Source organism: Cyprinodon tularosa, unplaced genomic scaffold (assembly GCF_016077235.1).
Source record: "Cyprinodon tularosa strain WSP-4 unplaced genomic scaffold, ASM1607723v1 ctg306, whole genome shotgun sequence".
Taxonomy (NCBI): domain Eukaryota; kingdom Metazoa; phylum Chordata; class Actinopteri; order Cyprinodontiformes; family Cyprinodontidae; genus Cyprinodon; species Cyprinodon tularosa.
In genome coordinates, this window is record NW_024039015.1 from 565,505 (window position 1) to 580,247 (window position 14,743).

Below are 14,743 nucleotides of genomic sequence, written 5' to 3' on the forward strand. Positions count from 1 at the left end.
CCTAATACCTACATTAAGCCAAGCTAGACATGATACCAATTTTTGATAGTGACAATGATAGCTGTAACAATGAAAATGTCTGAATAGAATTAGCCCCTGCTTCAGGACACCCTGATCACTTCTGAAGTGGCTTTCTCAATTCCCACATTCTCATTTATTCCTGTTTTGATTGGTAACATATCTCATTTTCTATCAGAAGTAAAGGTCTGCCAGGACCTTGGAGAGAGCGAGCTGCTTTAAGATGTTAATTGGCTTCACGTCCCCTTTGGACGCTGCAGGAAGGAGATACAGGAGCTACAGATCTAAAAAGCAGCTGAATGTGTTTAACAAATTCTGGCCTTTTATGGATAAAAGAGGTGCCATCAGAAGAAGCCCCTCTCAGATAAGGACTTCCACTACAGGCAGTGTTTCAGTCTTTCACAGTTATTCTTTTGATTTAGGTAGTTGGAAGAGAAACGGATGGAAATGAGGGAGACTGCAGGAAGGCAGGAGAGCTCTCTGAACTCATCTGTCATCATAAAGGTCGATTTGAAACAATTTGAGCACATCTGGTGCACAGTGGTTAACAAGGTACTGGCAAGATTTTAAAAGTATTAAATGAACTAACAAGATCTAATTGAAGCAATGATCCAAAGTTAAGCTTTTAATATAAACTCAGTTTGATGTCGTTTCTGCTGAGCTAGTGAATGAATGAAGTTACCTCTGTTTAAACAGTCAATACTATCATTTTTTTACTTACCTGTTCTATGGTGCCCGTGGCACCCTGTGTGTTTGGCATAACGCTGTACTTCTGGAAACCAGGTGTTGTGGACCAGCGAGCCGGATTCCTCCTCGATGGTTCCTCTTGACCAATCATGACCTCTCCTGGAGGGATGTCAGCCAAGGAGGGGTCGCTGCTTTGACGGACATTCAACGACATGCCTGTCGTTGGGAAAGCAGAGGGTGGAAAGTGAGAAAAATGTTGAACAGAAAATGTGACTTTCTTAAATCTGAAACAGTAGAAACAAACATGTACCGATTTCTTTAAACACCATCTCAATATCTGAGAAATAATCTACATCGCTGAATATTTTACTGCAGCATACATCATTTCAAAACCAATTAAACAACCTGTTACACTAAAATATAAATGCCATATAACTAACTAATGTTCATCTTGGCTATAATGAGAGAAGTGGTGATAAAATCCAGACCTGATGTTTCCATGCCAGAACTTATAATGTTCTGTTATCAGGTACACAATTTTAATATATATATATATATATATATATATATATATATATATATATATATATATATATATATATATATATATATATATATATATATATATATATATATATATATATATATATATTTACTTTTTATTTAGTATTTTTTTATTTTGCATAAAACACACAAAAAGGAATGTGAAAAGAGAAGGGCGATAAAAATACAGCAAAGGTCTAACAGAGTCCGAGTTTAGTGAATGTTGGAGTCACACAAGTCTTAAAAAGGTTTGCATGTCATTCCAGTCACAATTTTATGTATTTTATTGGGATTTTATTTTACCGTCAAATGCAAAGAAAAGCATAACTGTTAAAGGAATAGTACACCCAAAACATGATTAGCCTTCATTTTCTACTCACCCCCTTGCTGAACAACACCCTGGAGTACTTTTTTGATATCTCAAATGCATCTGGAGATCTGGGAGGCTTCTTGCTGTCTGCTGACATTCAAATAATGGAGGTGCCCAGCGCCCGAGGCAGAAAGGTCCATAAAAGTCCACAAAAAAACGTTTCAATATTCCTCCATACTGCTCGTCCAATGTATTCCAAGTTTCCTGAGTGGGTAGCATCCAGAATTTACTCGAAACGAAGTCATTTACAATGTTTTTAGAGCATAAACAGTAGTGTATAGGATTTCCTGAAAGCGTGCACATGCGCGATCACGACGCTACGGAAGCCGGCAGACCAAACCAGCGCATTCAGCTCGGCAAAGAACTCATGCTCTTCCTCAACACTGAAGTCCTCAGACATTTTTCTTTCGTTGTTTCTTTCTTTGCACAGGTAAACGGCACATTTCTTCTTCTACGCTTGCATTATTGGAAGAGCAGACGCTGAATGCGCACTTTCATCTGGTTTGGTCTGCCGGCTTCCGTAGCGTCGTGAACGCGCATGCGCCCGCGTTTAGGAAGTCCTATACACTACTGTTTATGCTCTAAAAACATTCTAAATGACTTAGTTTCGAGTAAATTCTGGATGCTACCCACTCAGGACACTTGGAATACATTGGACGACCAGTATGGAGGAATATTGACACGTTTTTTGTGGACTTTTATGGACCTTTCTGCCTCGGGCACCATAGACCTCCATTATTTGAATGTCAGCAGACAGCAGGAAGCCTCCCAGATCTCCAGATGCATTTGAGATATCAAAAAAGTACTCCAGAGTGTTGTTCAGCATGGGGGTGAGTAGAAAATGAAGGCTAATCATGTTTTGGGTGTACTATTCCTTTAAGGAATTTTGGGAAAGCTTACACATAAATCAAGTTATATTGAGTCTGAATTGTGTAACCATTGACAGAATATCCATTTAATGAATTCTTGTCTTTGACTAAATGACAGCACAGCTTTCTTTAGCAGCTGCTTCACATTATAAATAAAATAATGCATTGTTTTCTACGTGTTGACTGTAAAGAATGTCACCATATGAACCTTTCCCTCCCATTTTATCAAACCAATTTTCCTCTACTTAATTTGTGGAGGGATTATCTCTGCAGTCCAAAGGGTTTGGCTGGTCCCAAGTTTAATATCCAGCACTGCCACTTCAGAGTAGGCTAGCAATCGATCCAGACCGAAGACAAAGTGGAACCGTCAGGGTGGTTGGCTAATAAAAAGAGGCCCTAATCCAGCCCCTGTAGCGAGGGATTATGGCGAGGGCACAGGGTCATGGGTTTGTACACAAACAAAAATTTAGCACAGAGAGGCAGGATTCTCCGGGGACTATTACCTCGTATTGCTTTGTCCTTTATTTAACTTTCGCAGCGACTGTCTTAGGAGGGGAAACAGATCACCTCTTAGGAATCGCCATGGTGCAAAGCTTTGCCATACCTATCTAGACATGTACAGCGTACGCATCAGAAAAAGTCAATATTAAAGTCATTTAGTACATTGCTAGACTGGAAAATGGTTGCATTTTAAATGGAAAATGGTATGAAATTCCCAAAAAACATGATTAACCCCACAAGCAAACCCCACATGCTATTTCTTGGGCCACTGGCTCAACAAATAAAAAATATGAATTTAAACTGTTATATACATGTCTGGTTTTGCCATTGGTTGTCCAAACCAGATTCATGCAGTAGACGACCTTTTTTTTAACCTTATATTGTTGTTGACGATGATAAAAGGCGTCGTTTAAGGATGTGTCAGTTGTAAAGGAGTGTTTTTATCCAGTTTATGTCTTCTTAGCCTGACCTACATACATTTGGACACATGACCTTATTAAAACCTGCCAACCACCTTTTCCAACAACAATAAAGGAGCATGCTCTTTACAAACACTCGTTAACTGACCGTTTAATTAATCACACCCACAACAACAAAAAACACATCTTAGCACAGGAAAAGCAGGAGCAGTCAGCTCTAAAATATTGATGATTTAAGCCAACCAGCCATTTATTTACCCTGCATTTTAAAGAGTAAGTCTATTTAGATAAATCTATAATGTAAGTGGAAGGACAAAAGGAATGACAGATCTTTTATACAAAGTAATAGAAAACAAAAATATTAAAAACCTTATTACATTTCATACTTTTTAGTGTCACTACAGACCGTAGGAACCCTGTTCTTTTTTTGTTTTGTGCTTTTTGTACTGACCAACCAAGAACAAGGATCATATGTGTTTTTTTGTTGTGTACTTTATGCTTATGCTTTTACATCAGTCTTATTTAAATATAAATGTCAAGTGTCCAAGACTTCATAAAATCTCTGAAAGCGGTTTTCTTCCCAGGCTACTTTGAACTCTTCAAGCATGTATAAGTTCAATGTGTGAATAAATTATGGTACTGAGGCATTTTAGCTCTCTCTTTAACCACTGACTACATATTGATGTCCTCTGTGTGTCAGGGGATTTCCACTTCATACACATTGACCTGAATCATCCAGAATAGGAATAGAATGCCATTTACGGAGAGGAACATTAGCGTACCGGGATGGTGTGGGAATCAAAAAGTTTAGAGATGGAGATGAAGTATGAGGAAAACCTTAAAAAGGCCTAGTCACAAAATAAATAAATCAAAAATATATTATCATTTACAAATAAAACAATATAAACCAAGTGTATCTGATAGTGATTCACTGCAAAAATGATCTCAAAATTAGTACAACTGTCTTAAATTAAGTGTATTTACCCTTAATTCAAGCAGGTAAATGAGATGATTTGCCAATGGAATGAGTATTTTTACTCTTAAAATAAGGTATCTAGATATTATGCGTTTGAAATAAGACAATGCAATAGTTTTTTTCTTGTTTAAAGTGTAAATTGTCTTGTTCCATTGGCAAAGTGTCTCACTTCAATCCTTAATTCAAGAAAAAATGCACTTATTTTAAGAAAAAATGACTTATTTAGATTTTATTTCTTTGCAGTGTTCAGACCTTTTTGAGAGAGATTTTTTTTTTTTTTTTTTTCAGATTTTTTACCAAACAGAGAACTTCAACCATGGCGAATAAGGCCCACTTTTATATAACCTATAAACAGGGGCGGAGCTAGATGGGGGGCCAGGGGTGGCCATGGCCATGGCCACCCTTAGCCAATCATTAGCCAACCCTGTAGCCACCCCTACCATTTTTTCTCTCAAGTAGAATATTCAAAACATTTTAAAATTATATATATTAACAATTACTTTACAACAAAAACACTGCGGTTAATTATGCACATTAATATACCAACATTAGAGAGGATTAGTACAGAATTCATTCTCTTTCAAAAGGAGATTTTGTGTTATATGCCGTAAAGAAAAAATTATGTGTCTGCAGTGAAATCATAGTGAATAATACTGAAAATAACTCTTTTAATAAAAACCTATTAAATTATCAATTATGTAGATATTAGTTCTTGTAAATATCAATTTAATGTAGAAGGATATTGATAAAAGTAGGTAAGTAATGACAATAGCAAAGATATTTACCCCAAAACTCAAACCTCAAAGAATGTTATCCAATATGCCTTTTATCTAGACTTCTATCTTTAAAAATATGCATCTATTTGTTAGAAAAGGCTGTAGGAAATTATAGTTTCTCTTTATTTAGAAATATAGACGATGTTCTTGTTCCCGTTGGAACAGTGTAGATAAACAAATAAAACAGCCTAACCACAAACTTAATGATACCTCAGTTAGGAGTTGAACTTCAACAGTCGAAGGCGATTCTAAATAGTCCTGCATAAAGCCGTTGTCATAGTGTTCCATAGCTTTCCATGCATGCAGGCATTTTGGAAAACTCCTGTAAAGTGAGTCTAATTGTGAGGAAATGAAGGAGATTCTATGAAACATCAAGTCTGGTCTTTGAAGTCTGAATCTCACTTGATGCTCTCCTGTCATTTAAAGGTTTCCCCCACTGGAGATCAGTGGAGTGGAATCCCAGGAGTCCTGCTGTGTCGTGACAGAGTACATCCCTTCTCCAAGATATCGCAGGACTTTTATCTGCCAGGACATTGGTTTAAACAGAGAAATGTCTCACAGTGTAACTCTATAGGGAGAAGAACCAATGCCGCCAAAAGAGAAAGGTTCAGTGTTGTAATAATGTCATCTAGGTTGTTCTCTGGCTCTGAAATAACCGTCTTTCTATAGAATCAGTTAAGGACCATTTTTAGCACCACTCTCAGTTTTAATGGTTAAAACTATCTTAGAGGAGTCCTGCTTTGATAGGACTAAAGCTAGTATGAAGTAGTAAGCAGCTTCATTCCCACATGACTTCTGAGTCCACTATTCAGTTTTCATTCTGAATGAGAAACAGACAGAACAATTCTTCTCTCTTGACAGAAAGACAATACAGACAATTTACTGGCGAGATAGAGAGAAAGATGTCAGCCTTCCATGTACCCTCTGAGACTAGATCTCCAGTAGCAGACACCGAAATCCTTCAGCAACTATCACACTATAGCATGCGTGCATGTGAGAAAAAGATTCCCTAGACAAGGTGGATCCAAGGAAGAAAAAATAAGGGAAAAAAATGGGAAAAAATAGAAAAATAAAGATGAGTCCCAATAGTCACACCTGACTGATCGAGTTTAATAACTGCCTGTGTGACAACATGTGTTGCTTTTTCCCATATAGGAGTTAAAGTTATGCCTTTTGCATTGTTGTATAAATAGAGAAAGTAATTTTCCTGAATATCTTCCCAATCAGGTAAAACTAAAGCTCCAAAAACAACAATTTCTTGAAGCCTTACTCCAACTGCTTCAGCAAAGTAAATATTTTTGGCACCAATGTGCATACCTTTACAGCCCTTACATTATATTATAAAACATTTATGTCAAAGTTCAAGAATACCAGTTTAAGTTGGCAGCAGTATCTGTTGCTGCCAAAAAGCTGTTTTAATTTTTGGCTCTACACTTTATGAGAAACTGCCTTTTATTTTAAACAGAGATTAAGTGACTTATATGCAATATGGAAAATGATAAAGACCGTTTGATATGGAGAGCTGGATGACCAAGCACCGAGGCGGGAGCAACCTGACTAAGCTGACCTGGTGACGATGAACAGAATACGGTTTGCTTGGAGAAGGAAGCTTGGCTTCAAAACGACAACTCTGGATAAACTAAGAGACCCAGAAACAGATGGTTTTTTTTGACATGCTGAGACTGTTTTAAGTATAATCACTATGATCTGTCACAGTGCTATAGTATCAAAGAACATGAGAATTTCCCAGAAATTCAAACCAGGGGGTGGTAAAGTAAAAGATCATGATAAAAAGCTCTGGCATATTGTATTACGCTCTGTGTTAAAAGTTAAAATAAAAACACATTCAGGGTTTCCTGAATGTGTTTCCTTAAACTATTCAGAGAAATAATGTTCAAAATAATGCTTTGCGGGAGTGTTTGGGTTTTACGGGAATTTAGGCCGAGCAAATAAACATCCATAAATCACTTTTGCATCATAAGGGATCAGGTCTGATTTTATTGAGGCTTTATTGGACCCTAAACTTACAGAGTGTGTTGTTTTCATGCCAGCAAGGTTTACAGACTCATGCAGCAAGAGACGGAAACAGCATTTTTAAATATATCCTGCTGTACTAGTCATATGCTAAAAGCATGAGTGGTTTTGGTCAGACTTCTTTTCAAGAACATTTTATAATCTTCCGGGCTACATAGCCAGCTTGTAGCAATTTACAATCTGGTAAAAGAGACACACATTTGACATGTTTAATATCGAAAATATTTTATCTGTTTTATATAAATACAGTTTATACTTTATTCCAAAAATTAAACCTGTTTAATCTGCTCACTTGTAGAAAAGCAACTCCTTGTAGGATCACTGTAATAATCGTTTTTAAGGTCTAGAAACACATGATTTTCATTCAAAAAGATGTAATCAACGAGAAACGCAGTGACGCTTTATATATCAACTTTTGACCCTGCCAGAAAAAGAAAAACACCTAAGTTTAAACTAAGCACTCTTACTCAATCAGTCAAATGCTACACCCAGATAGCCGTCAATGCGCTAAACACACGTGTGAGTGCAGTTCAGCTGGTTATGAGTTTGATCTACGTTTTCTGACTAAATTCCACATGACAAGGACAAACTGGCCCAGAAGGCCTTAGGAAATGTAAACCATTTATGTCATCCTCTGCATACCCTGCAAAATGAAGTTATTAAAGCCAACCTGGCTCCTGGGGCATTTTCCTGCTCTCTATTGTGATGTGAGATGTATGGGCAGTTTTAAAGAAAGAAGTAATGTAATGTAATTTCCTAATGTATGAACGGCTAACCTGATGTCACGATGAAAAAGGATTTTAGCTGCAGGAACTACCTTGCAAAACACATAATGTCTATACAATATCTGCCAGGTTCCCACAGCCTTATTTTAACCCTTTTTTTATATATTCTCTCCCTAAACAAATGTCTTGCCTTCATCATTTAATTTATTAAAAGGGGCCTTCTTTGCCTCGATAGAAATTCTCAACCTTGTGACCCATTTTGCATCACACACAAGTTGTTGCTAAATAATTATTTGAATCATAATACAAGTAATTCCTGGAGCTTCAAGTTGTGAAACCAAATTAGCTATCATTAAAAACAATGTTTTAAAAATGTTTCTACAGAGAAGCTTTCTGCGAATTCCTCAGCGCTTTGGTGCAAACTATATCTGTATCCAGTTAATGCAAAATATGAAAGCACTAAAAGGACAATGACAGAATCATTGTGACTGAAGCTACACGGATGTGTCTCCAACCAGAAACAGTTATATTACTATCATTTCAAAATGTCACTTTTGCATTTATAATATACTACACATGTGCAAGCGTTTCTGTTATAAGGAGGCAGATTTAGTAGAGCTTGTTTTTTTACTTTATTAAAACAAAATATATACCGGTATGTGCATTTGTGTCCGCTTTTCCTACCTGCATCTAAACAAATATGTCTTATTTACAATGCATGGATTGCTTGAGTTTTAGTTTAGTTTGCATGAAACATCGAAGGATTGTTGGCACGTAAAATGAGTATAAATAAAGGGTTGATGATTCAAAAGTAGGATTAGTGCCAAGAAAAATCTGCAATATACTGTATTGCAGGTTTGCTGATGTAATTTACCTTAACCTCTTACACCCTAAGGGGGTATAAATAAATTTCTGCCTGACAAAAACACACTAAACTAAATAACTTATAGCCTCAAAGCTATTAGATTTAAGAAGAAACTTTTGGTACCTCTGTAAAGGTAAGATGTCATAGAATGGTTTTCTGGTGTCAGCACAATTGTAGCTTTGACCCTGCCTGAAATATTAGGGACAAAATACAAAATATTTTGCATTTTATGAACCTCGCCAAAATTTTCTTTGAAATAAACATTGCAAAACACTACTAAAATATTATTTATAGCACAAAAAAGTAGTACAGACTTTCAAATCTAAATGTTGTGTAAAAATTTACCAAATTTGGACTCAATCAGATGAATCATATTTATTTTAGAATGGTATTAGTGAGAAATTTCTTAGGCGGAGGGGCCAGTTTGGCACATTTATCCATAAATGTCACCAAACTGTGCCAAATATGTTTTTTACATCAATACTGGGGGTTTGGTAAAATTACGAGGTCATGTAGCAGCTGTACCCGCCGGTGGGTCCGTAGGGTTCAAGGGGATAAGAAGAGAAGGATGTCAAGAGATAGTCAGCTGATACTGACCATGTCTGATGGCCAGTGTTGGCTTTTAATCACACAATCACACAATGTCAAGCACACTTAGATGAGAGCTGGAAAAACACTGTAATTCCATATTTTTCTAACTTATAAAAAGGTACAGCTCTGTTTCTTTTGCTGCTGTTGTCAGTTTTGAGGTTCCTCAGAGGTGCTTACTTGGTCCACTGCTGTTTATCTTAGTTATAATTTCCCTGGGAATATTCTCTTTAAGAGACAGACTAACACATTTCATTAACGAGAACAAAGAGGTCTATACAAGTAAAGATTTGCCAACAGCATTACTGACAAACTTAGCAATAATAAGATGCCATAAGGTTTGCAAAGAAGCATAATTCTTGGGCCAGATCATCCGGTGCTCTGACTATCTCATCTGATCATGGTCTTTCTGTTGTGAAAAACTAAAGCAAAAACATGGAAAGCTTTCTTAAAATGAACAACCATGCATTTCTCCCTTAACATAAGATTTAAGAAACGTGTATATTTAAATTTCAAACTGATTATTTATGTTTTTATTACCTCCTGTCTAGTCTTTTATAATACCCTATATACAGTAGTTGTCAAAATCAGGTGTATGAATACTTGATTTTGTTATACTGCGGTAGCTTTAAATCTTGTTTTCTACAGTACAAACAACTATTTGATGTGAAAAGCCCTTTCCTCTGCCTGTTCTGAAATAGTGTTACAGTCAATTTTTAAATACTGTCAATGCTCAGAGAATGGATTGATTTACATGATTATTGTTGTTTTATGTATTTTGTTATTAACCATCATTTTTAATGACATTTGTTTTATCAAACGTTTTAACTTGGATGAACTATTCAATGACAAGCCCATAAATCTGACTTCACTGACGTTAATTCTTTGATTTCTTTGGGTTTTTTTGAGCGGAAGGAGTAACTCTGTGTTACGTTAAAAAAAAAGCATGCGTGAGCTTTGTTTAGGGAATGTTTTCAAAATTAAAAATGGTCTTAAAAAGGTTTTGAGTGATGTTCTGGCAAGAACACGAACTGAATTTATAGAGAACTACTTCATACTTCTAATAAAAAAGGCTAAAAATAAATTATTTAATAATCCAAATAATACAATTAGAGAAAAAAAAACACCAATTGAAATAGTTTGCTGTATTGTTAGTTTTTTTTTACATTTTCAGCTATTTTTTGAGGTGTGCCTAACACAAATTGAAAATATATCTTTCCAATTGATGTTGTTCTTGGGGGAAGAAAATTGAGTGGCACTCCACACTCAGATTCACATACTTAATGCATGTGGAGTTAAGATGACCCCATTGAGGTCAGACTAGATATATCTCAGTTGTCATGATCTTGTCCAGGGTTACAGAGAGTTGCAGCACAGTTTATGTAACATGCCAAAAGTTGATTTGTTGTTGTTCTTTTAAATCCAGACCTCAGTGCTCCTGTGCTAATTTAAGCATGACATCAGTGACTTTCAAGAGAAGAAGAGGCTCAGGAAGCAATAAAGCAGTTGTCAAAAACACTTCTTCACTCATACAAACATTGAAATGTTTTAGGAGCTCAGCTATAAGTTTATCAGAGTCCTGGTAGTATGAACAAAAGGAATGGCACTAGCATTGCATTCTCATCGTTGAAGTGGGGCCCAACACTGCACTGCCAACACCATTAAGTCAATTGCAGTCATTAACAGTAATCTGCTCTGAATTGTTTTAAGTCAGAATTAATGAGAGCCTGGCTAATAAAAACAAGTACTCCTCAACATGTACTTGGAAGCCATATTTTCCTATATCATTGCAACTGTGAGTAGGATTAGGAATCGTGTAACAGCATTTAAGGGTGCTTTCAGTTTGCTAATAATAAGCCACCTAACAGAACAGACAGTCTGCTACAAATTTTATCCTTTGATTGTTGCAAATTTATGATTTATTTTGGATTATTGACAAAGAAAGAAGGACGTGATAATATCTGGTAACAGTACAAACACATTTCTATACCTTTAAAAGCAAAAATGTCTTAACCTGCCGCTGCTATCTCTACATATAAGTCACTAATAGCTGCCAAACTACTCAATGGTGACCCAGTTATTGATGTAAAATGGTTATTTTTAGTTACTGAACAGTAACCATCAGCTGTAAGATATAAATGGAATCTTTTCATTGAGTGGACGCACCACATTTACAGTAGGCACTACTATGTCTTGCTAACTACAACATAGGGCTGGGCGATAATTCAATAACGATATATATCGATCGATAGACGTGTGGCGCAATAGAAAAAAAGAGGGTCGATAAAAGTTCTATAAAAAAGAAACGCAGTTTTCCTTCCTTCTCATTGTAGCCTAGCATGTAGGTTTATGCTAGTCGCTGCTTCCTCCCAACCAATCACAATCGCGGACCCAGGCATGCCGTCGTCACCAAGCACCGCCCTCTCAAACCCTAACACAGAGCACATGAAGATGTGCAGCAAGGAGAGGCGGAGGAAATTGTTTCAAAGAAGGGTTTTTGTAGTTCGGCAGTCTGGCAGTATTTCGGACAAAAAACAAACCACAGTCATCTGTAAAATGTGTCGGGAACCAGTGAAAACCAAGTCTGATAACACAACCAACTTTTTTTTTTTTTTTTTTTTATCATCTCAGCCGCTCACAGCCGCAGGAGTACGAGCTGTGTAGGCTCTGGCGCGGCTCTCCTCTGAGGAATCTTCGGGAAATATATATATATATTCAGTTCTGACTGGGCAGTTTCCCACGTAGTTCTAACAATTGAGATAAAAATGCTGAGGGGCCAGCAACTTCAAAGTAATAACTCAGGTTAAAGCAGGAAACGGGGGCGGTGGGGGGGCATTTATTTATTTGTTAAATTTATTTTGGTCACTTTTCTGGTCACTTTAGTTTATTCTTTGTCAGTATTTAATAACATAACTCAGGTCTCTTAAGTTATTTTTCTTTAAAACAATACTGTTATGGTTAAAAAAGTTGGTTAAATAAAGATTTAATTCGAAGTCTGTGTTTTTTATTAAAATTAAAAAGTCCAGGCAGAGCTGCACATAAAATGTGGTTTCAAATCTTTTCAATAATTTTCGATATCGATCAATATGCATTTTTTTTTATCGATAAGCTTTTTTTCTATATCGCCCAGCCCTACTACAACACTCTTCAGGGTGGAAGCGTTTACTGTGTAAAGATGACTCTATGTGAGATATTTTTAGTAACAATATTGTATTTAGGATTGAAGAAAAAAATAAAAACAACGAAGGCTGCCAAATGTGGCAGATTTTTGGAAATCTACAAGGGAACAGGTAGGTTATTAAGCTAACATCTATGCAGGAGAATTAAAAATAATCAAGTTTACATCAAAGAGTGTCTTAGAATAATTACCATGTATCTAATGCTCTGTGTTAACTGTCATTTTTTGCAGTGCATACATCAACTCTTCTGCTCTGACTTTAATATGGCCTTGGCTGGTGGCAGGCAGTCTCCACGGTGACGGATCACTAAGCCCAATTGATTTGATGAAGGCCTTTCTCTTAGATCCATCAAGCTACCTCCACAGGCAATACTTTTAATGGTGTTTCAGCAACCCTATCACCAGTTTGTGAGCATAGAAATGATCCTGATATGAACAAGGAAGCACAAAAAGGACAAAGCTCTTCTACCTTTTAGGCGTGACTTAAATGAGACTGACATTTCGTAAATGCTTTGGTTTGATTTGTAAAACAACTCTACAAAAACAATCTAGAAATAGGTCAATATTTCTTAAATTACGTGTATTTACCCTTAATTTGAGGATGTAAATCACATGATCTGCCAATGGAAGGAGTATTTTTACTCTTAAAATATGATAATTAGATAATATGCACTTGAAATAAGACAAATCAATTGTGTTTTCTTATTTTAAGTGTAAATTGTTTAGTGTCATTGGCACGATGTCTCTTTTACCTCCTCAATCCAAGAACAAATGCACTTATTTTAAGAAAAAATTACTTATCTAGATTTCGATTTTTTCCAGTGAAATGTATTCTATTAATTGCATGATAATGGAAAGAGGATTAGCTGTTTGTTGGGACTTTTCTCGCTGCTGCAAAATTCCTAAAACTATTAGATAGCTATAGAAAATATGGAATCATTTTGATCTTTGATAAATGTTTGTTCAAGGATATAATTGAAAAAGAATTGCATCATCAGTTGGAGGCTTTGAAACTAACTTTTAGTTGCCTGGTAACTTTACTTCAGACTCGAATAAGTGTCAAAAACATAATAACATGGTGTTCTATTTCTGCCGCATGTTAACTTGTAACCAGAAATATATCAAGAAAAATGAAAAACATGTCAGCTAAGCATAGAGGGACGCACAACATTTAATTACAAAGAGAGAGCTGTTAAGATCCAATTCTAATCTAAAGTTTCAGCAGTTTGCTTTTACTTCTAAAAGATTAGTGTTTAGTGCAAAATAGAGCAGACAGCTCTGGTATCTGTATAATTACAGGCAAATTACATTCATTATTGTAATTTACATCTCATCTCCAATCCAATTATTAGCAGTTTGACCTGCAAAGCATGAAAATCTAAAATAGGCGACCAAGATGGAAGCGAGGGATGGGAGGAGGACAAAAAAAATAGGAGGTAGAGTTTGGGACTTTGGGAGTTGTGCGGAGGAGGGGGGGGGATCAATATGGCTCTAGAAGATAATGATTTTAAATAGAAATAATTCTCTGCCTGAGAGTACAGCTGCCAAGGGCAGCACTGCAAAGCTTTCAAGTCTGATATGAAATATTACCGCCAGTAATTTGCTCATCTGCATCCCTAGAGGGACCAACTCCTGCCAGACCTGTCCATCTGCTTCTCCATGTATGGACATATATGAACCCATCCGGCCTCACCACAAATAAAGACAATTCTAAGCAACTCTTGGAGGGGATATTCAAACTTGCTATCAGAGAAAAACTATTGCAAATAAAATGATTTATACAGCACAAACCTATGTAATTCATAGCTAAAGACTCTCCTGATCATGGATATTTAAGCCACTTAGTTCCTTTACTTTGTGACATATGATTAAAAAAAAGTATCTTTATTGGGAGCAGAGCTTTAAACAAAATTATTCTTGAGCCAAAATTGTTTAGTATGAGCCAACCCCTCAAGTAATTTGTCTTTTTCAGATAATCTGATAAAGGCTTCATTGAAAAAATAAACAACCTGACCTCTGTCCACCACATAGGACTGCAGAGGACAACTGAAAAAGATGTCAGGTTCTCCTTTCAATATTTCTCTTAGGCCTTATGGCTAAGTCTCTGCCATCACTGAGTAAGCTCTATAATGATGGCCAGCGGATCACTCTTTAGTAGAACCTGAAGCTTTAATTGGAGCTGTTGAACCTGATT

General features: G+C 36.3%; 1 protein-coding gene across 3 annotated transcripts in view; it reads right to left on the reverse strand.

The window, feature by feature from the left end:
- The window catches only part of LOC119787944 (partitioning defective 3 homolog), a 502,126-nt gene that overhangs the window by 344,184 nt on the left and 143,199 nt on the right, over window positions 1-14,743 (reverse strand). For all 3 annotated transcript variants that reach the window (XM_038292032.1, XM_038292030.1, XM_038292033.1), the window contains exon 4: window positions 740-921. In XM_038292032.1, coding sequence (XP_038147960.1) covers window positions 740-921 — 182 coding nt within the window. The remainder of the gene's footprint in view (window positions 1-739; window positions 922-14,743) is intronic.